We start from the raw sequence: 21,487 nt of genomic DNA, 5'->3' as shown, positions 1-21,487 counted from the left end.
GCCCTCCCCACCCTGAGAGGGGCCCAGGCTTTGGCATATTAAATATTTAATTGGCAGCAAAGGCACCCACTGGGCTCATCAGGAGCAATTAAGCCCCCCCCCCCACCTCTGCAGCCTGCCCAGCCCCCCCGGCAGCACCATCCTGGGCACCCACCACAGGATGGGGGGCTCCCACCTTCCCCTCCCCGCTCTCATCCCCTCCAGGGCACCCCAAAATGGGCTGGGGGGGAGAGCTGGGGGGGAGCAGAACCCCTCCCAGGCCTTTCCCAGCAGGGCCAGGGCACAGGCAGGGAGCCCCTGCGGGTGCAGGGACACAGCCCTGGCACGGCCCCCCAGTCACTGCAGGGGGGAGATCTTCAGGGGAATCATGATCCGTGATTCCATGGTCCGGATCAGCGGGACTGGGGAAGGAAAGGAGAGAGAGAGGTGAGGGCAGGAGGTCCCCACAGTGGGATGGGGTACCCAGCACGGGCAGGGGGTCCCCAAAGCGGGTGGGGGTCCCGCTCACCAGTGTAATAAACGTTCTCATCCCAGCCCCTCTTCCTCCAGGCCGCGTTCCTCGTCTCCTCCCGGGACTGCAGATCCCTGTAGGCTGTGGGGAGAGGACGGGGCTGGCACCCTGAGCCCCCCAGCCCAGCCTCCAGGCTGGGGGTGCCCCGGGGGTGACACCCCCTTACCCCAGAGGTGATGCACCACGTAGAGCTCCCCGATCTGGGAGAAGAACCCCCCGACTGCCTCCTGGTTCTCCTGGCGGTATTTAATGGCCCGAGCCCTGCACAAAGCAGGGGACACATGGAGGGGCTGCCCCAAGGGTTCCCCCTTCTCCAGAGGGAGCTTTTCCCACCTTGGATCCCTCCATGCTGGGAAACCAGTGGCTTACCAGTTGTTGCCCCATTCGATCATGGTCCCTGGCTGGAAACAAGGGAGGAAAACCAATCAGAACTCCCCTGCTTGGGGTTTCTTCATCCAGGAGGGAGGAATTTGGGGGGCTGCCCCCCAAAACCTGGGGTATATCAGCCTGAAGACCCCTCCCTGAGGCACGGGGTGACCCCCACCTTCAGCTTGTAGGTCCTCAGCTCGTAGATGTTTGGTCCCTGCCGGGGCTGGGGCTCGTTCCAGAAGCTGAATTCCAGGAGCAGCTGGTTCCTGCGGGACAGCAGCATCCGGCTCCTCTCCTTGCGGAAGTCCAGGTACTCCTGGGGACAGCCCCAGCCGGGGGTTTCGGGGTGGGGGCGACGCGGGCCAGGGGTGTTGGGCACAGGGGTCTCGCCCCCACCCCGGTGGTACCTTGTTCTGCCGGAGCTTGCTCATGCAGTCCATGAGCGCCGGGTACCCGCCCGAGAAGCGCCACAGGTGCACTGCAAAGAGGGTTTTGGGGGTGGGGAAGGGGAGCAGCACCCCAAAATCCTACCAACATCTCTGCCTTCGGAAGTGGAGGCAACGGGATCTGCCACCTGCCCTCACCTGCCTGGTCCTGCTCGCCATACCACGTGTTCCAGTTGCCCACCAGGTCACAGGGGTAGTCGGGGTCCGAGTGGAGCTTGGGCAGCACCTCCTCTCTGTGGGGGCACAGAGGGGGGCAGTGGGGTGGGGGGGCAGCACCCCAAAACCCTCCCAGTGCCCCTCTTTGCCCTCCCAGGGTTTGCCCAAACAGGATCTGGAGCAGCTTTGGGGCTGCATCCATTTCACAGCGAGGGAAACTGAGGCACGGCACAGGGACACGGACCCACCCAGGAGCCCCAGGAGCCCTGCACGAGCCCTCCCACCCCTCTCACTCCAGAGCAGCACCCCAACATCCCGCTGGGATGCTGGGAAGCCCCCTCAGTGTGCTCACGTCAGCTTGTTGTAGGCTTCCAGGCACTCCGGCTTCACGTTGTGAACTGCAGGGACAGGAGAGGGGCTGGGAAGGGGGGAAGGAAGGGGAAGGATCCAGGAATGGGGGTCCCAGTGGGTGAGGAGGGGCAGCAGAGCGGGGTGCCCGCCTTCTTCCCGGCAGGAGCACTCACACTGGATCTTGTAGAGGTTGCTGGTCTCCTTCTTGGAGAGGAGGTTGGAATGCGCGTCCTTGCGCGGATCCACCTTGTGCACGAAGAGGGAGCGGAACCAGCTGCCCTCGGCATCCCTGGAGTACCCCCTGCGGCACAGCAGGGCAGGGGAGACACCGGGAATGACCGGGAATGACCAGGAATAACCAGCTGGACAGCAAAATGGGATCCAGAGGCCTCACTGCCAGTCCTGCGGGCAGCTGCCTCCGTTGTCCGGCTTCCGGGGGGCCCTGGGACTTCACCGGCTTCTGCTCAGTTCATACTGGGAGCCCTGTCCCAGTTCTAGCGTGGGTCTGTCCCCAGTGCCAGTCTGTCCCCCTGAATCCAGATGGATCCCAGAATCCAGAGGGATTTTGGCCATGCTGCCCCAACAGAGCAAGGGCGCTGCTGTGGGGGTGTGGGACACGGGGGGCAGCCCCATGGGAGCCCCCTCAGCCCCAAGGGCCACTCCAGTGGCAGTGACCCCTCCATGGGCAAGGGGACATGGGGCAATGGGGGCATCCATAGGATCCCCTTTACCCAGGGGCTGCTCCAGTGGTGGTGACCCCTCCGTGGGCAAGGGGACAAGGGGACATGGGGCGACGGGAGCAGCCCCTCAGCCTGTCGCCCGGGGTCCCCCATCAGCCCCAGGGGTGGCTCCGGTGCCCCGGCGAAGGTCGGGTCCTCCCCAGGGTAGTGGCGGGGGGGGAACGGGGCCCCTCGGCCCCGGGTCCGAGCTGCGGCCGGACCTTTGTCCCCAGTGAGGCAACGACCGTGGGGCCACTCCGGGGGCCGCCCGCGGGGTCCGGGAGGGCCGCGGGGTCCGGGAGGGCCGCGGGGTCCGGGGAGGGCTCAGGGGGCTCAAGGACGGGGTTGCGGGGTCTTCGCCCGGGGGGATGCGGGGAGCGGGGGGGGGATGCAGGGTCCGGAGGGGGTGAGGGGTCCAGGAGGGGATCAGGGTAGCGGGGTGTGGGTGTCCCGACCCGGGGGGATGCAGGGCCCGGAGTCCGGGAAGGATGCAGGGTCCAGGGGGAGGATCAGGGGAGCGGGGTGCGGGGGTCCCCTCCCGGGGCGCTGCGGGAAGCGGGGGGGATGCGGGGGCAAGGGTAGGGATCAGGGGTCTCAGAGGCGGGGATACGGGTATCCCGGGCCGGGGGAATGCAGGATCCGGAAGGGATGCAGAGCCCGGGGGGAATGCGGGGTCCGGGGGGGTGGGGATCGGAGGGCTCAGGGGAGCGGGGTGCGGGAGGATGCGAAGAGCGGGGGAGATCTGGGCCTCAAGGCCTCAGAGGTGGGGTCTCAACCGGGGGGCATGCGGGGAGCAGGAGGGATGCGGGGTCCTGGGGAGATGCAGAGTCCAGGGCGGGAGGATGCGGGGTGTCCCCGCCGGGGGAGATGCGGGGAGCGGGGTGGACGCAGAGTCCGGGGGAGGATGAGGGTTCCGGGGATGCCGCGGGGGCTCTCAGGGCGGGGGGTCCAGGGGTCCCCGCCCGGGGGGCCCCCACTCACCGCGCGCCCCGCGGGGCCGCGCCCGCGCCCCCGCCCCGCAGCCGCCGCAGCGCCGCGCTCCCGCCGCGCGCTCCCGCCGCCATCTTCCGCACCGGGGCGGGGCCGCGCGCGGCGCGTGCCCACCGGGCCCCGCCCCCTCGGCCCGGCCCCGCCCCCTCAGAAGCTGGCCTGCAGCAGCGTGATCCTGATTGGCCGCCCGGCCGCGCCTTCGCGCGCCCAGCCACGCCCCCCCGCCCCCGCCCGCCGCCGCCGCGACGCGTCATTGGATGCCGGCGCGGGGGCGGTGCCCGCGGGTCCGGCGGCGCTCGGCAGCCAATCAGAAGAGGCAGTTGGAGAAGCCGGTGGCTGATTGGTCCCGATGTCTCGCTCCGGCGCTGCCCCGGGGGGGCGGGGCTTCTGCGAGTTCCGCCCTGGGGAGGCGGGGTCAGAACGGGCGTGGCCGATGGGGGCGTGGCCGAGGGGGCGTGGCCGAGGGGGCGTGGCAGAGGGGGGGCGTGGCCGAGGGGGCGTGGCCGGGTCTCACCTGCGGGCGCGGGCTCGGGGCGTCCCCGTGGCCCCCCCCCCCGTGTTCCCGGTCCTGGGGGGACACCCCCGCGTCGGGGGCTCCTCCTGGGCTTGGGGCACCTGAGGAAAGGCACAGGGAGCGCTGCTCCGGCGTCCCCAGAGCCGCTCCTGCCCCAGACCCCCCTCTCTGCCCAGAGCCCCCTCCCTCTGCCCCATAGCCCCCCCATTTTGCCCCATAACCCCCTCCCACCCCACAGATCTGCGCCACAATCACCCCAGTACTTGCCTCCCCTCTATTCCCCCCGCCCAGAACAAGTCCCAATGCCCCCCCCTCCCCAGATCTCACCTCGCCGGGGGGCAGTGGAGGCTCTGGGGGGCAGCGAGGAGGGGGCAAGGGTGGGCTCCCCAGCCCCCGACCCGGGGAGTGTGTGGGCAATGGGGGCGAGGCGGGACCTGTGCTCCGGACTTCCCGGGGTGTCTGCAGGGAGAGGGAGCGGGGGGAGCTGGGAAGGGGGGAGAAAACAGGAGTTAAAGGGTTAACTGCCCCCAAGTGACCCCCACCCCAGATTCCTCAAACCCTCTCTGACCCTCACAAAGCCTCCAACCTCCTCCTGCAGCCTGGGATCCCCCAAACTCCTCAGTACCCTGGCCCCCTGTGCCCCCCGCCATGGACCCAGGCCCCCCGTGCCCCGCTCACCCGGGCAGGGCCAGTGATCCCGACGCCCCCCGGTGCCCCCCGTGCCCCGCTCACCCGGGCAGGGCCGATGCCCCCCGGCGCAGGGCGCAGACCCAGGCGTGCAGCTCCTCGGGGGTCTCAGCCCCCAGGCAGTAGGTTCGCATCCCGGGATGTTCAGCCTGGGAATGGGGGATCCTTGGTAGGCGGGGCTCAGGTATCCGGGTCCCATGCTCCCCACCCAGGGCACCCCCGGATCCCGGCACCCAGGGGGCCGGGGCTGACCGTGAAGAGGAACTGGGGGGCTCGGGGGGCGCGGGGGGCGGGGGGCAGGACGCGGATCTCGTAGCCGGGCAGGGGGAGGCCGCCCCGCACTTGCTGCTCGCTGCTGTCTGGGGGACAGAGGAGGGGTCACAGTGGGGGCACCAGAACCCCCCTCTGCACCCCGATCTCTCCAGTACCATCAGGGAGAGGCCGGGGAGCTGCTCTGAGTCCCACCGGGTGCCCCCAAGCCTCCCGGAGCCCTCCAGAACTGGGAACCCCACCAAGGATCTCTTCAAGCCCCCAGGGACCTCCAGTGGCCCAGGGACCCCCGATCCTGGCGGGATCCCTGATCCAGCCAGAGACTCCCCCAATCCCCCAGAATTCCCAATGCTCCAGAGACCCCAGTTCCCGGGGGATCCCTGACTCCCCCAGACACCCCCAAATGCCCCAGCGATCCTAGATCCCACTGGAATCCCTGACCTCCCTAGGGACCTCCAACACCCCAGGGACCCCCCAATCCCCCAGGATTCCTGGTCCTCCAAGGACTGCCCAACATCCCAGGAACCCTGAGCCCCTCGGGAATCCCCAATGAGTCAGGGACACCCCGGGGATCGCTGACCCGCCAGGGACCCCAGGTCACCCAAGACCCCCCTCACCCCCAGGTCCCCACGCCCTCCGGGTGTCTCCAGAGCCCCTCGGCCCCCCTCACCCCGGTAGTAGTAGAGGCAGAGATCCACCAGTACAAACCAGCGGCGCTTCCAGAGCCGCAGCCCCGAGCTGTCCTGAGAGGCGGGGAGGGGGAAGGGGGACAGGGGCTGAGCCCCCGCAGCCCATCACCCTCCCCCGGGACCCTCAATCCCTTCTGATCCCCCCGGGACTCCCTGCCATGCCAGACCCCCAAACCCCATAATCCCCCCCGCACCCTCTTCCATCCGAGACCCCATAACCACCCCACACTGCCCAGTCTGACCAAGTGTCTCCGACATCCCCAAACCCCCCAAACCCCATAACCCTCCCTCACCACCTCAGATCCCCCCAACCCCCTCTGACCCCCCCCAAGACCCATATCCACCCCCAGGACCCCCTGACACTCTAAACCCCCCCAACCCTGTACACCCTCCCGCTCCTCCCCACCACCCCAGGTACCCCCAAATCCCACAAGCCCCCCGGAACTCCCCACCTCAAACCCCGTACACGCCCTGAATTCCCTCCCCAGCCCTCCCCGCGCCCCCCGCCTCACCTGCTTGTGCAGCCAGCCCTGCATGGCGGGGGGGGTGCGGGGGTCTCTCCGCAGCGCCTGCTCCCCCTTTCCAAAGGCGTGGACCCTCGGCACGGGCCGGCAGGGCTGGGCAGGGGGGTCACCCATGGCAGGAGGCCAAGGAAGGCCCCCCCAGCGCCCCCCTACCCCAATTTATCTTTGTACCCCACAATGCCCCCCCAGCTGCCCAGGGCTCCCCCCTTGTGCCCCATAAGTCCCTATGGAGCCTTGGGCTCCCCAAACCCCCCAGTGCTCCACGTGCCCCCCTCGAGTTCCCGTGGGTGCCCAGGGCTCCCCAAGAACCCCTCCCAACCCCTACAACCCCCCCAAACCCCCCCGTGGTTCCCCAGTTTCCCCCCTCATGTCCCCCACCCCTTTCGCCCACCTGGCTGCGGGGGCCGGCGGGGGCGGGGTCCCGGCGGGCGGGGTCGTCGCTTTCTGCCATGGGGAGTCCTGCGGGGGGGTCCCCGTCAATGTTCCCATTGTCCCCGCGGGGACAGAGGCCCCGTTCTTCCCGCTGCGGAGGCGGGGGCCGCTCCTGGACGCCCGGGTCCCCCTCGGGGGTGTCGGAGGAGCTTCTCAGCTCCCGCTGGTCCCTTCCCCCTCTTACTCCTGCCCGGTTCGGGTCGGCCTCGTTCCCCCGTGCTGGTCCCAGTTCCCGTCCCAGTAACCCCGAACTGGTTCCAGTTCCCGTCCCGTTACTCCATGCTGATCCCAGTTCCCGTCTCGTTATCCCCGTGAAGGTCCATTTTCCGTCCCAGTATCCCTGAACCCCTCCGTCCCAATTCCCACGCCGTCATCCCCGTGCTGGTCCCAGTTCCCGTCCCAGTATCCATAAATTGGTCCCAGCTCCCGTCCTAGTAACCCTGAACTGATCCCAGTCCCGTCCCATTATCCCCGTGCTGGATTCGGCTTCCGTCCCACTAACTCTGAGCGGGTCCCAGTTTCTGTCCCATTCCCAGCCCGTTATCCCACACCGATGGGGGTCGCAGTCCCTCCCCTTGCCCTGGTGACGGGTCCCTGTCACCGTCCCATCATCCCAGCGCCGGTCCCAGTTCCATTACCGCAGCTGGTTCTGCTCCCAGCCCTGTCCCGTGTCCCGGTATTGGTGCCAGTCCCGTCCCGTTGCCCCGCGCTGGTCCCAGCCGCAGTCCCAGTCCCGGTCCTGCCCCGTGTCCCCGCCCGCGCCGGGCACTGGTCCCAGGCTCTGCTCCCACCCACGAGCCCGGACACCCGGGTCCCCCCGGGACCGCGTGGGCCCCCTCGCCCTGGCAACCACCGAGGGGCAGCCCCCCGCGTCCCGCGTCACCCAGGGAACCCCGGTGTGCGGGGACACCCTCGGCCCTGGGGACACCCGTGACACGGGGTCACCCCGCGGCCGCGGGGACAACGGGGGCAGCGGAGACACCTCAAGGACCTCACGGACCCACAAACCCCGCTCATCTCAGGGATCCCTGACACCCCGAGGACCCCTTATACCCCACGGACTCTGGACACCTCCGGACACCTCCGGACACCCCCAGACCCCTGACACCCCCACGGACCACTGACAGCCACGGACTCCGGGCACCCCAGGAATCCTTGGCACCCTACGGACCTCGGACACCCCAGGACCCCGGACACTCCTCGGACTCCTGACACTTCATGGGCCCCAGACATCCCGGGGACCCCGGACTCCCCACAGACCCTGGACACTCCGGGTGACCCCGCGGATCCCGAACACCCCACTGACCCTCCAGAGACCCCGGACTCACCACAGACCGCCCAGAGACGCCGGACATCCCTGGATCCCGGGCACTCCGCGGACCACTGACACCTCACGGGCCCCGCACACGCCAGGGTCCCCTGCCACCCTCCCGTGTCCCCGTGTACCCGTGTCCCCGTGTCCCCGTGGGCCCTGGTCCCCGTGTCCCGGTGGCCCCGTGTCCCGGTGTCCCCGTGTTCCCGTGTCCCCGTGTCCCCGTGTCCCCGTGTCCCGGTGGCCCCGTGTCCCGGTGGCCCCGTGTCCCCATGTTCCTGTGTCCCGGTGTCCCCGTGTCCCCCCGCGCCGGGTCCCGGTGCCCGCCCCCTCCCACGCCCGCGCCTGCAGCGCGCTCCGCCCGCCACCAGGGGGCGACATCTCCACGTCCCAGCGCTTCCTCACACCTCCCGTAATGGCCCCGCCCCGCCCCGCCCCTTTCATTGAGCGGCGTCCGTTTTACCCAATCACAGTTGCTTCTACTCCCGCCTCTCCAGTCTTGCCCTTTCTATTGGCTACACGGCGCGGCGGGGGCGGGCGCACCGCGCGGCGGGGCCAATAGCGTGGCGGGGGGGCGGAGCCGGGCCGCCATGGCGCCGCCGCCGCGCTGACCGCGCCGCGCCGCCATGGCCGGGGCCATCGCGTCCCGCATGAGCTTCAGCTCCCTCAAGCGCAAGCAGCCCAAGACCTTCACCGTGCGCATCGCCACCATGGACGCCGAGATGGAGTTCAGCTGCGAGGTGACGGCCCGCGCGGGCGCGGGGCACGGGGGTCCCGCTGAGGGGGGACGGGCCCCCCCAAACACCCCCACACCCCCTGAGGCGGCCCGGGCCCCCCCTCCCCGTCCCTCCTGACCCTCCGCCGGTTCCCGGGGCCTGCCCTGGGCCAGCAGCGGCCCAGCCTTGTTTTGGTTATAAGTCAGCGTTATCCTGATGTGATCCGGCGTGATTTTGGTTGTAATTGGACATTATTCTGGTTGTAATTCGTCTTTACTTCGGTTGTAGTTCACCTTTTCTTTGGTTATAATTCGGCTTTATTTTGGTCATAACTTGGCTTTATTGTGGTTGTAATTCAGTGTTATTGTGGGTGTAATTCAGTTGTATCCTGGTTATAGTTTGGCTTTATTTTGGTTGTAATTCATCCTTATTATGTGTGTAATTCAGCATTGTTTTGGTCATAAATAGTTTTGGTTTTTTTTCTGGGTCTAATTTGGCTTTATCCTGGGTGTAATTTGGCATTCTGGTTGTAATTCAGTTTATATTTTGGTTATAATTCAGCTTTATTCTGGCAATAATTCATCTTTACTCCAGGTGTTATTTGGCTTCATTCTGGTTATAATTTGGCTGCATTCTGCGTATAATTTGGCATTATTCTGGTTAGAATTCAGCCTGTACTTTGACTATAATCCAGAGTTACTCTGGCTATAATTCATCTTGATCCTGGTTATAATTCAGCTTTATTCTCATTACAATCCAGCTTCATTTGGGCTCTAATCCAGTGCTGTCCTGCCATCGCAGCCCAAGCCACCACTACACAGTGGCTGTCACAGGGCTCGAGGAATCTCAGTGTCAAGGCTTGAATCCACAGGAATCCAACTCCCAAGTGCTCTGCAAACACCCGAGGACAGAATTTTGGCATTTTCCTAACTTCTTAGCTCACCATGATGCTGAGGGATGCTCCAGGGGGTTGGGTCTGGCTTTTCTCTGCTAATTTCCCTTTTTTGGGCCCTTGGAACTTGTAAAGCATTCTCCCAGGGTGTTACTGCCAAACCCCGGGATCTGCTCTGCTTTTCCTGCTTTTTCAGCTGATCCAGAGGGATTGGCCACACAGGCATTGAAACCATCTCTCCCCACTTCAACCTCTTCATTTAATAGTTTATATTTCATTAGCCTGACCCAAACCCTGACGGAATCCCAGCACCCATCAGCCAAGGGGTGTTTGTCATCACCAATTCCCTTGCTCTGGAAATCTCTTGTCAGCCCTGAAGAACTTCCTGCTTTTCCTAGGGATTCAGGATTTGCTCTAGACAGCCATGTGAGCTTCCCACTTCCAGCAGAGCACAAGTGTCCTGGCTCTGTTTTTCGTGCTTTCCCGAGGCTGCAGCAATAACTGGGGCTGGAAAGTAAATAATTACTCATTTCAGTGGTGTGGCCGCGTGTCATTTCCCCTTGGGATCAGGGGCTTTGTGCAGTGGTGAGGCAGCGCTCCCATGGGATTTGGCTGTGGGACTTGAGCATCATCAATTGAGTTTTCTGGGGGAGGTTCCTGCCAAAAGAACTTGTTGCTGCAGATAGACTTCTGCAGCTGCAGGGAGCTCAGGAGCTGCTGCAAGTGTGGCCCTGCCGAGGGCTCCTGGGCCGTGATGGGGCTGGTGCTGGAGGGATGCAGAGGGAATTCAGGCCTCATCCTTCAGCACGGAGTGTTGGAGCAGGAGGGAGGGAAGTGGTCGGATGCAGGTGGGTGATGTTTCACACCTTGCAGGTGAGGAGTGAGTTTTCATAGAATCATGGAATGGGTCAGGTGGGAAGGGACCTTAAAGCTCATCTTGTTCTGCCCCCTGCCATGGCAGGGACACCTTCCACTGTCCCAGCTTGCTCCAAGCCCCATCCAACCTGGCCTTGGACACTGCCAGGGATCCAGGGGCAGCCACAGCTTCTCTGGGAATTCCATCCCAGCCCCTCCCCACCCTCCCAGGGAAAAATTCCTTCCCAATATCCCACCTATCTGTGCCCTCTGGCACTGGGAAGCCATTCCCTGTGTCCTATCCCTCCAGGTCCTTGTCCCCAGTCCCTCTCCAGCTCTCCTGGAGCCCCTTTAGGCCCTGGAAGGGGCTCTGAGGTCTCCCTGGAGCCTTCTCCTCTCCAGGTGAGACCCCCAGCTCTCCCAGCCTGGCTCCAGAGCAGAGGGAGCCCTTGGAGCAGCTCTGTGGCCTCCTGGGCTTGCTCCAAGCCCAGGGCAGCCCAGCTTGAGGTGTGAGTTTTATCCAGGCTCTATCTGAGCAGTCCAGCTGCCTGGCTGGGTCTCTGTCCCTGTTTTTGTGTTGTCCTTGGGAGGCTCCTTGTTTTGCGGACTCTGCAGAAACATCCACTGGGTGGATCAGATGGATCAGACACACCTCGAGTCTCTGGGATTGGGAAGGTGGCCCAGGGAAGGGTTTGGCTTGCTCCACACCCACAGTGAGACCTGGAGCGTGGAGTGGAGTTTGCACACTCCTGAAAGTCGGTGAGGTAGGAGAGTTGATTTTTGGGAAAGATGTGCTCCTCCCTGGAGGAATCAGGCCCCTATCCCAAGCTGTGCCGGGAGAAGAGTGAGCAGCACTGTTGAGCCAAGTATCTGTGTGCCTTGAGGTGTCTTTGAGCAGGATGGAGAGCTGCTGACCCCAGCAGGAGGTTGGGAGAGGGAAATCTGCTTCCCAAACACTTGAGAGGATCAGTGGAAGGACGCGCAGTGGGAATCCTGCAGTTTGGGGGCTCTTGAGATGTGTTTTTGTGGCCTGTGAGTGGCACCTGCTGCTGACAGGGACAGAGAGCTGCTGATCTGTTGGATGTCTGGAGCTGATCTTCCATGATCCCTGGGGATTCCTTCCAGCTCAGGACATTCCATGATTCTGTGACCCAGCTGACTCACCTTCTTTCTCAGTGTTAATTTTTCAGTCTGCTCCCTAGAAATCCCCAGCCATGCATTTTAAGGGATTAAACCTGCTTTGCATCTGTTTATTCTGCAGTTGATGGCTCTAAATTGAGCCTAAATCTAAAATAATTCCTAGAAATGAAATCTTAGTCTTTCTAACATGGTGATGGAGATTAATAATCACGGTCAGGGTTTCACTTTAAAGACTTAAAATTTGTTTGGGGAAATCTTGGAGGCACGAAGTGAGTGTCTTCCTTTTGTTACTTCCATCACAGAGGTTTGAGCTGTACCTAATTAATTGATAACATCTGGAGGAAGGGTAGACATTTGCATAGCTCTTCAATCCCTGTGCTAAAGCAACCCCAGCTGCCTCACCTTCCTGAGAACCTCAGCCATATGGAAGCCTCTTTCCTGTGAGGGTGGGCAGGCCCTGGCACAGGGTGCCCAGAAAAGCTGTGGCTGCCCCTGGATCCCTGGCAGTGTCCAAGGCCAGGCTGGACATTGGGGCTTGGAGCAGCCTGGGACAGTGGGAGGTGTCCCTGCCCATGGCAGGGGTGGAACAAGATGGACTTTAAGGTTCCTTCCCACCCAAACCATTCCCTGATCCATTCAATAATGAAAACCCCAGGGTATTTTTGAGTCCGCATCCAAAGCACTGTTTATCCCGTCCCTCGAGTGGGATGGCAAAGGTGTGGTGCAGCTGGTGTCAGGTTGGTCTCACCCTGTCCCATGTGCAGTTTTTCCCCTCTAAGGACCAAGTTCCCTGGCTGATGGGAGAACCCACCCATCTTTCCTTTGGCCTCGTGGGTGTCTTTGCCAATTTCTTCCTCTTGGAGTGCTCAGTCCCATTATCATCTCTCCACCTCAGAGCCACGGCCTGTTTTCCAAAGGGTGTGTTTTTTCTTTATCCTTTTCTGTTGTGTTTGTGATCTTGGGCTTGAATCCTGCAGGGATGGTCACTCCATCAAGGTGCAGCTTGCTGCCCAGCTGCTTCCCAACCTTAATCCTTTGGCGTCTTAAAAATGAGTTGGGAAAGCTTTACAGCCAGCCTGGAGAAACAGCTTAAGTGTTCAAGCAGTGAGAAGAGGCAGGTTTGTGCTGATGTGTTTGCTGGTCTAAACATGCATTCCATTATTGCTTCAGTGCTTAAGCTGTTCCTCTCTGTCCAGAGGATAATCCTGGTTGGAAGGGATCTTTATTTTAGCCCAGTGCCCCACTCGGTGCAGAGCCAGTTGGATGAGGTTGGATGTAAAGCCCTTGTAAGTAGAAGAGTCCTGATTTCGGGCACGTGCGACCGAGTGCTGTCCCTTTGTCACCAGACACAGGGAGTTGAGTAGCTGAGCTGCAAAGCTTATCCTCTGGAACAGGAACAACTGAGGATTTGGTGGTGGAAATCTGGGTGGAAATGAGTTTTTGAGGAAGAGCTGGTGCAGTAAATCCGAGCTGGGTTTTGAGCTCTGTCCAGTCACTGCACCAAAATAAAAAAGCAGGAGGAGGAAATCAGGGAGCAGAGTGCCCTCAGCTTCTTTCTGCATTGCAGGATACTTGGAAGGGCGTTTATAAAAATCCATACATTCCCAGTTTCAGGCAGCAGCTCGTGGTGCTGGTAGGGGCAGTGACCTCTTGATGCTGCAAAGCTTCTGCGAGCGGGCACAGACTTAACAGGAAGAGACCAGTCTGTGTGCAGGAGCAGCTGTTTTAAAAAGCTGAGAGAAATAATCCCCCTCAGCTACAACATGATCCTCAATAAATTGTTGGGATACCAGCTGTCAAGTCAGTGTTTGGTTCCTCCATGTGCCTGTGTGTCCTGATCCTGTGCCAGCACTCAGGAGCACGTGCTGCTCTCTTTAAATCTGAGACACAGCAGGTAAGGGCTGTTTCCTCACTCATGTCTTGGAGGGGTTTATGCCCCAAAACCTCAGAATTTCTAGTTCACACCAGTGATGTTTGGGAGTTAATGTTTTGGAGGTGCCTTGCTTGATGCAGTTCATTCCCTTAATCTGTGCTCGCAACTTATGGACATGGATCCTCTTTGGTTTTGCTGCCTCACCCTGCACCTGAAAAATTCTCTGCATCCTCTGTTCCCCTCACAGCCTCTTCTAAGCCAGTTGGAAACTTCTGTTACTTCTCTCCAAAGACTGTTCAAAACTGCTGTCAGTCCCCAGACTCTGTTAATTAATCCAGAGATGTGTTGATGCTGAGGGGAAGGAGGGAGGGCATTTGGGACAGTAAATCTTTCTCTTTTGGTGTGTAGACTCCACTTTTGATGCTCTTTAATACCTCTTTTTTTTTTTTTTTTCTTTGTACAGGCAGTGTCTTTCGAGTAGGTGGTTTTTGAAATTAAAGGTACTTGAACAGGGAAGCAGCCCTGGGAATAATCTCCTTACTTGGAGCACTGGTAGGGAATCACACAGCCCTTGAAATGGGAAGAGAGGCATTTAACCTGGCTTCACTCCAAGGTGAACCGCTGGCTGCCCCTCTCCTGCCCGGGTGAGCTGTCTGTGTTTGGAGCTCAGCAGTGGGTAAGGGTTCATCAGAGCAGGTCAGGCTGGTGCTGAAACACCCTGTGTCCATCAGCAATCAGCTCCTGCATGGAGGAAGGGCTTGGGGCTGTCGCTTCCCTGGGCAGGGAGCAGGGTTGGACTGCAGGTGTGTAAGTGCAGCACACAGACAGCTCTGGCTGATGTTACAGCTCTGTGCATCCTTCACAGAGCTCCCTGCAGGATCAACATCCTCCTTTCATCCTCTTGGAGCTTCTTGCTCCGCACCGAGCTGCTGTGTGACCCCGTAACTCTTCACCTCTGTGGGCCCAACTTACAGGGCAAGGTGAGGCTTTGGAACATGGAACCATGGAATGGTTTGGATTGGAAGGGGCCTTAAAGCTCATCCAGTTCCATCTTCTGCCATAGGCAGGGACACCTTCAACTATCCCAGGTTGCTGCAAGCCCCATCCAGCCTGGCCTTGGACACTTCCAGGGATCCAGGGGCAGCCACAGCCTCAATCTGTGCTTACAGGGAACAATTCCTTCCCAATATCCCATCTATCCCTGCCCTCTGGCAGTGGGAAGCCATTCCCCCTTGTCCTGACCCTCCATCCCTTGTCCCACGTCCCTCTCCAGCTTAGGAATGTGCTGGAAGGCACCTGAGGTCTCCATAAACTAGGTGAACCCCCTCAGCTCTCCCAGCCTGGCTCCAGAGCAGAGGGAGCCCTTGGAGCATCTCCGTGGCCTCCTCTGGACTGGCTCCAGCAGCTCCAGGTCCTTGCTGTGCTGGGCCCCTGGAGCTGGAGGCAGCTCTGCAGGTGGGGTCTCACCTGAGGGGGGCAGAGGGCACGTTGTCACCAGTTGTTGTCCCCTGCCTCTCCCTGGCTCTGTCTGGTCACAGCCGCCTGCTCTCCGTGTTCCCGCTCCGTCTCTGTCTCGGGCAGACACCACGGAACGTGCTTGGCTGCACCATCTGCATCCTCACGCCTGGGCGCGTTTTTGGCCTCCTCGGTGGTTAACAGAAATAGGTTTTAATTAAAAGCTCATTATCGAGTTGTCGTGTAGCATTAGTAAATAAAAATAACTTTTACAGCCCTGCCTTGTGACTCAGTAAGTGGCAATTGAAAATATTTGACATCACTTTATTTTAAAAAAAATGGACGAATGTTACATTTTTGATTCCCTGTTTGCTCCAAATGGGCTTTAAATCTAAATAAATGGTTGTCCGTGGCACTCTGGTTATCATTCAGGTCCAGAAGGAGAAATAAGTGTGGTCTGCAGTCTCAAAATCATCTCCATTTCAGTTGTAGACTGTTGTGGGCATCTCCTATGGGACGGGGTTTTGGAATAGCTGCAGCCTGTATCCATTTCCTCATTCCTGGGTGGTTGGTGGAGGTTTGCTCTGCTCAGGCCCAGCTCTCTCCCTTCTGCCATCGCCACCCCTGTTTCAGTGAAGAGGTATCATGTTCTCTTGTTAAAATTTGATTCTAAACAGGAATAACTTCACTCTGTGGAAGCTGAGCACTTTTTCCTGGGGCTCAGTCCCCTTTTCCCAGCAATCCTTTGGCTGTCGTGTCACAACAGGGGCTCTTGCCTCTCTTCTCATCCCTAGCACAGAGCTAACACCTAATAAAATGATCTGCAAAGCATAAAGCCATTTTCTGTGTTATTTGCAGGTAAATTGGTGCGGTGAAATCCTCTGTAAATGTGAGTCATTTCTGCAAGGTCGAGCATTAACCTCGTCCCGTGGGTGAGGTGTGCAGGGACCGCTGCCATGGGCTTCCCTGGGAAGCAGCTAAGCTTTGGTGTCCTCTGCTCACTTGTTTGTGCCCTTATTGCCCAGCCTGATCCCAGGAAGAGCTGAAGCTCTGGGGGTTTGTGTTTGTGATGAGGAGAAGGTGAGATCTTCATCTGCTCCCCCTGTGCAGAGCCAGGTTCTGTCCCCTGGAGTTTGGGCAGCTCCCTGTTGTCCCAGGAGAGCCTCTTGTGTGAGGAACCTAAATATGAAATTAAACCCATCCCTCTTGCTTCCCCTTCACCACATTTGACACTGTTGGAAGGAAAGCGTCAGCCTGACAATGTTTTGGGAATCTCTTTTCTGTGTAGACCCCTTGCTCAACCCTCTCCATGCAGGATGGTTGCACCCCCTTGTCCCTTGCTGCCCATTTTATAGAATCATGGAATATCCTGAGTTGGAAGGAACCTGCAAGGATCATCGAGTCCCACTCCTGGCCCTACCCAGACACCCTAAAAACCCCAGTCTGGGCATCCCTGGCAGCGCTGTCCAAACGCTCCTGGAGCTCTGGCAGCCTCGGGGCCGTGCCCATTCCCTGGGGAGCCTGGGCAGTGCCCAGCACCCTCTGGGGGAAGAACCTTTCCCTGCACTCAAACCTAAACCTCTTGACAGCTCCATTCCCTAGCTTGCCCTCCCTCCTTGTCACCCCCTGATGAGGGGACCAGACAACCCTTCTGCTCATTTTTGGAGCTACTTTATCGACTTGGGAGCTGAGGAGCAGTTGTGAAACTTGACAGAGAGGTTATGCTCCGAAATAAATCGCGCAGTTGGCTGCAAGTTGGAAATGACTCCCAGTGCGGGTTAATAAATAATGCAAACCCTGTTAATAGATGCCAAATGCGCCGTCTCTGCCGGAGAAAAAGATGATGCCAATAATCTGGACTGGAAATACTCTGTTCTAGCCATTGGCTGCAGAGTTTTAAGTGTTTAGTGCTGTTAATATAAAATGCTTTGCTGATAGATTGTAACAGCTCTGTGCTTAGTAAAGAACACAAACAGCTCGGTGGAATAACAGCCTGTTCATAAAGCACCTCATTCCCGTGTCCCTTTGGCGACTCCTGAATCCCTGCAGCCACCCGTGCTGTGATCCTGCTAATGGGAAAGGAGCTGCAAATGTCAGAGGTGATGCCTGCAGCACAGGGAGGATGCTGGAGTGACGCATCCTGCTCTGTCCTGACGGTCACATTGAGGTTATCGTGATGTAGCTTTTTGCTGGGAGATAGAGCTTTGTTACAGCATCGTGCCAGCCACCCCAGCATACGGCTGAGAAGGTTTTTTTCTGCTCTGAGCTTTTTAGTTTTGCTTGCAGGAGCTCAGAATGGCTTGTAAAATCATCTTTGTGCTTCAGGTGTCACTTGAGTGCCATGCAGGGAATAGCATGACAGGCACAGGATGGATGGGAATGGCCAGCCTGTCCTGGCTGTCCACCAGGCTCCCTGGACAGCAGCTCACTCCATTCCCTCATGCCCTTGTGGGGCTTTTTTTTTAGTAGTTTACAACCACAAAATGTGGCAGTTAATGATACAAAGCCTGTAAAGTATGGGTGAGGAGAGCTGAGGTCCTGGATCTCTGTAAAGCAGTTGGAGTTCAGCTGTCAAAAGATGCCACTTGAATGCAGATTGTTATTGTAAGTACCGAGGTGTGGAGGGAAATCATGTCTGTTGGAATAAAGGTGGCTGCTGATCATCGATATATTTAATGAAAGTAATTCAGCACAGTTGGGGAGGATCTGTGCTCTGTTACGGCTGGAGTCTTGAGCATTGTGCAGGAATGTTAAATGTCTATTCCTGCCACCACAGAAACGCATGGTGACAAAGCGCTGGTGTAAAATGCAGCAGCAGAAGCCTCACTTAAAATACAGCCCCTTAAAGGGGAACTTGTGAAAAAGGAGAGAGAGTTTTTAGTGCAGGTAGATAATGATAGGAGAAGGGGGAATGGTTTTAAACTAAAAGGGGAGAGATTTAGATTAGGTGTAAGGAAGAAATCCAGCTGTGAGACCCTGGCATGAGATCCCCAGAGAAGCTGTGGCTGCCCCTGGATCCCTGGAAGTGTCCAAGGTCAGGTTGGATGGGGCTTGGTGGAAGGCGTCCCTGCCAATGGCAGGGGTGGAACTGAATGATCTTTAAGGTCCCTTCCCACCCAAACCATTCCGAATTCCCATAACCAGGTTAAAAACGCAGGGGTGAAAAACACACAAAGCTCCTGCTTTGATCCTCACTGCCACTCTTCCAAACAACTGGTGGTTTGTGTTTTGAGAGGAAACCTTTGGGTCCTGTCAGCTCTTGGGCATAGTTTGGGTACCTGAGGTGGTTTGGTGAGGGGTCACAGGCAGTGGAAATTCCTGGTTAAACGCACTGATCCCATGGGATGTGGAGCGATGTCCCAGGAGCGGCACTGCGTGAGCAGCAGGCAGGAGCCTATCCTGGGAAGGTTTGGTGCAGGCACTGCTGTGCTGAGACTGAAATACGGTCTTAGAGAAGGAAAAACAGCCCATAATGCTTTATACAAAGCAGTTTAGTGAAGAAATAGCCTTTTGCTGGCAGCCTGCTTTTATGTGCCTGCAAAAATGGTACCAAATAGCTCTTTTAATGGGCCTCACTCTGTTTTGTCTGAGCCCTCGAATTAACCTCCCACTTAAAATCATAGTCAGGAAAAGATCTTCTGCAGTCTGAGCCATCCTGTGCCGAGCTGGAGCCCATCCCGGGGGCTGGAGGGTAGTGAAATGTGTGAAATTAGGGGGGTTATAATTACAGCACTGCCAAACTTGCTCCTCCTGGCGTTTTGACCCCGAAGTGTTGACAGCGCCCGATCCGAATCGCGGCGAGCAGTCTGGAGGTGGTGTTTTTCGGGAGGGTGGCATCAGCTTTGTCCTATTCCGGGACTGTCAGCGTGTGTGTCTGTGCTCTCTGGGAAGGGGGAGAGCAGTGACAGAGTCATTACTGAAAGGCAGAGCTTGGTGATGAGCTGGGCCTGGCTGCGCCCACAAGGCGGCAGTGGGTGACAGCGGGAGCGGCCCCGGCATTAGTATTGATGTGTCCAGGTGGCTCCGGGATTGAGTTGTAGTGACAAGAGAGTGCTCGAGATCTGTTTGCCCAAGGGCTTTGGAGTAATGGCCGTATGTCTCGGTCCGGCAATTGTTTTCAGCCTGCAGATGGAAGACCAAAGTGGCTTTGGCATATTAGATTCATGTGGTTTATGTCCCTCTTCACCTCTCTGCCTCCCAACACCTCCTGCTTTTATGAGCAAACTTCAGGAGCATCATGGATGCAGCTGCAGGATTGCTCGAAGGACACGGTCCTTGAGCAGGACCAATTTTCTCTGCTCCTGAGCTGCTTTTGTCACCAACATTTTCAGCAGAAAATGCAGTTTGACTCTATCAAAATGTGCTCCCAGAGAACCGCTGACTTCAGTGGTAATGCTGGGGATTTTTGAGCTCTCTTTCCCTTCTATCCGTGCAGGGTCAGAGGCTCTGGATGGACACGCTCCGTGCGTGGACTGTGGCACTGCTGACTTTGTGGCTGCTCTCTCTGAACCCCTGGTGTTGATGGTGGTGCTTGTGCAGAGCTTCCTGGGCCTTTAGGGAGACACGTTAAAGCCACCAAAGGGCAGCTCAAAGGGATTTTATTCTCTGCTGGCAACAGGCAGGAACCTAAACACATCAGGAACCTAAACGTGAGCTCAACAAGAGCCTAAATGAACCCTTAGGTTCCCAGGACAAGAAACCGGAGCTTTGCAGTGTCATTTTTTGGAAAAAGGGGGAAATCACATCTCAGTTTCCTACTGAGGGAGGAGCTGGTGATCTGCAGATGAGATCAGATGGAAGGAGGTAACGTGTGCCTCCTTAGGATGTTTTTGTGTCTGTACCAGATGCCTGCGCAGGGGGGTTAAAGCTGACCTTGTGAGGTGAAAAGAGTGCCTTTGGTTGAACAGAGAGAAGTTCTGAAATCCATCTTTACAACTCTGCTTCCTGTTTGCTCTCTGGCAGGTGAAGTGGAAAGGGAAGGACCTGTTTGATCTGGTGTGCAGGACACTGGGACTCCGGGAGACCTGGTTCTTCGGGCTCCAGTACACGATCAAGGACACGGTGGCTTGGCTCAAAATGGACAAGAAGGTTGGAACCAAAGTTCACAAAATCCCAGAATGGTTTGGGTTGGATGGGACCCTAAAGCTCGTCTCGTCCCAACCCCTTGCCATGGACAGGGATATTTCCCTTGAGAGGTTTTGTGGGATGACAAAGGAGAATGTCCTTTCTGAATGCCCGAGGTTGTGTGGTGGGTGAACTGGAATAGATGTACTTAAATCCCATCTCCGTGGCATCTGGGGGTGTCAGACCAGGAAAAGCTGGCAGAGATGCCCCATCCCAGCATCTGTGCACACCGAATCCCCTGGAGACATTTTGGGAGACAGCCGTGCTGGGGTGCTGCGCTTGGGGGTGACTGCAAAGCAAATGAAACCTAAAACTCTCTTTTTTGTGCCCCTGAACACAAAACCATCAGCAGAAAAGTGGAGTTGCCTCTTGTTTGGTTGTTGAGAAATACAGAGAGCTTGAGAGGAGGAAAAACAGAGTAAAAAGGAGATGGGGATAAGGGAGGAAATACCTCCCAAATATGTGGGGGGTGGGTTTTGGAGGTGTCAGACGTGGCTCTGTTCGCATCCAAAGGATGTAACGCTACAACCAGATGGTCACGGACACTGAGGGAGGTCTCACCTCTCCTGCTGAGGTTTTAAACCACCATTTAACTGGGCAGTACAAGAGAAAGGTGGTGAGAAACACCACTAAAATAAATCCAGTGCAGGGGAACAAGGAGAAGGTCGAGTGGTGGCGCAGCAGGATCCAGCCTCGCTCCGCAAGGACCGGGAGAGGCAACGAGCACATGGCAGATCAGGATCAACCTTCCCTGTCTCATTTCTCATGCTGTTTGTTTCTGCCTTTTTTTGTTCCCTTGCATCATTAGGAGTGTCAGAAATGTTTGTTTTCTTTTTTTAACTGCAGTGTCTGAACTATTTAGGTCTGCTCTAGATGTCTAAAAGTGTCTGACAAAAGATGTGCTGATCTGAACAGAAGGGAGCTAGGTCTTGTCTTGAAGAAACCAAATGGCTTTTGTATCCCACAGGTCCTGGATCATGATGTCCCCACAGAGGAGCCCAAAACCTTTCACTTCCTGGCCAAATTTTATCCTGAGAACGCAGAGGAGGAACTGGTCCAGGAAATCACCCAGCACTTGTTCTTCCTGCAGGTGGGAGTCAATATGGTGTTATCCAACCTGAGGGAGAGGGAGCCAGGATGAACAGAAGGTTCCAGGGTCAGAGAGTTGGTCAGCAGAGTGTGCTCCACATCCTTATGTTCACATCTCTCCAAAGGGACGTGTCTTCAGCAACAAAAACTTCCTAAAATAGGTGAAGGATGGTTTTTGTGGAGGAAGCAGTCTGCCCAGACTGGCAGACCTCTGAACTGGCAGTCAGGACTGATGAGGTGATCCATAATATCCATAGGTGGTGGCTCTGGGACATGAATCTGTCAGCCAAGGGCTCGTGTCCCTCTGCAGAGTATGGGATGAGCTGTGCTGAGGGGTGGCAGCTGCCTTTGGACGTGATGGCATCGTTGTGTG

At 58.3% G+C, this 21,487-nt stretch overlaps 3 protein-coding genes across 7 annotated transcripts in view; 1 reads left to right on the top strand and 2 right to left on the bottom strand.

Annotated features, from left to right (window-relative positions):
• Positions 1 to 93: 93 nt before the first annotated feature.
• On the bottom strand, positions 94 to 3,616 carry NIPSNAP1 (nipsnap homolog 1). Its single transcript, XM_032127860.1, has 10 exons — positions 3,534 to 3,616; positions 2,007 to 2,134; positions 1,835 to 1,880; positions 1,465 to 1,559; positions 1,288 to 1,358; positions 1,056 to 1,196; positions 881 to 912; positions 678 to 772; positions 509 to 592; positions 94 to 401 (listed from the first exon to the last, which is right to left on the bottom strand). The coding sequence occupies exons 1-10, from the start codon at positions 3,614 to 3,616 to the stop codon at positions 337 to 339; spliced, it is 840 nt and encodes a 279-aa protein (XP_031983751.1). The 3' UTR covers positions 94 to 336.
• A 151-nt stretch (positions 3,617 to 3,767) lies between these two features.
• On the bottom strand, positions 3,768 to 7,374 carry LOC116453223 (pleckstrin homology domain-containing family A member 4-like). Its single transcript, XM_032128405.1, has 9 exons — positions 7,297 to 7,374; positions 6,618 to 6,685; positions 6,215 to 6,319; positions 5,684 to 5,756; positions 4,996 to 5,102; positions 4,789 to 4,892; positions 4,384 to 4,540; positions 4,057 to 4,157; positions 3,768 to 3,943 (listed from the first exon to the last, which is right to left on the bottom strand). The coding sequence occupies exons 2-9, from the start codon at positions 6,675 to 6,677 to the stop codon at positions 3,850 to 3,852; spliced, it is 801 nt and encodes a 266-aa protein (XP_031984296.1). The 5' UTR covers positions 6,678 to 6,685; positions 7,297 to 7,374; the 3' UTR covers positions 3,768 to 3,849.
• Positions 7,375 to 8,572: 1,198 nt separating this feature from the next.
• The window catches only part of NF2 (neurofibromin 2), a 48,525-nt gene continuing 35,610 nt past the window's right edge, over positions 8,573 to 21,487 (top strand). For 4 of the 5 annotated variants that reach the window (XM_032127831.1, XM_032127832.1, XM_032127834.1 and 1 more), the window contains exons 1-3: positions 8,597 to 8,710; positions 19,864 to 19,989; positions 20,993 to 21,115. In XM_032127831.1, the coding sequence (XP_031983722.1) occupies positions 8,597 to 8,710; positions 19,864 to 19,989; positions 20,993 to 21,115 (363 nt within the window). Of the gene's footprint in view, positions 8,711 to 19,863; positions 19,990 to 20,992; positions 21,116 to 21,487 lie in introns of all 5 variants that reach the window. The other variant, XM_032127830.1, reaches the window with a different exon arrangement.

Source organism: Corvus moneduloides, chromosome 18 (genome assembly GCF_009650955.1).
Source record: "Corvus moneduloides isolate bCorMon1 chromosome 18, bCorMon1.pri, whole genome shotgun sequence".
NCBI lineage: Eukaryota > Metazoa > Chordata > Aves > Passeriformes > Corvidae > Corvus > Corvus moneduloides.
The sequence above is the reverse complement of the archived record's forward strand: the minus strand, read 5'-3'. Positions and strand labels throughout refer to the sequence as shown.

What these genes read in the sequence shown, in the direction of transcription:
- NIPSNAP1 (XM_032127860.1), bottom strand. Translation starts at nt 3,616, where the DNA reads ATGGCGGCGGGAGCGCGCGGCGGGAGCGCGGCGCTGCGGCGGCTGCGG. An exon ending in CAACCTCTACAAGATCCAGT is followed by an intron (nt 1,881 to 2,006) that starts GTGAGTGCTCCT and finishes CTGTCCCTGCAG; the next exon opens with TTCACAACGTGAAGCCGGAG. An exon ending in GCAAGCTCCGGCAGAACAAG is followed by an intron (nt 1,197 to 1,287) that starts GTACCACCGGGG and finishes GGCTGTCCCCAG; the next exon opens with GAGTACCTGGACTTCCGCAA.
- LOC116453223 (XM_032128405.1), bottom strand. Translation starts at nt 6,677, where the DNA reads ATGGCAGAAAGCGACGACCCCGCCCGCCGGGACCCCGCCCCCGCCGGC. An exon ending in GGGGCATCGGCCCTGCCCGG is followed by an intron (nt 4,541 to 4,788) that starts GTGAGCGGGGCA and finishes CCCCCTTCCCAG; the next exon opens with CTCCCCCCGCTCCCTCTCCC. An exon ending in CCCCGAGCCCGCGCCCGCAG is followed by an intron (nt 3,944 to 4,056) that starts GTGAGACCCGGC and finishes CCGCCTCCCCAG; the next exon opens with GGCGGAACTCGCAGAAGCCC.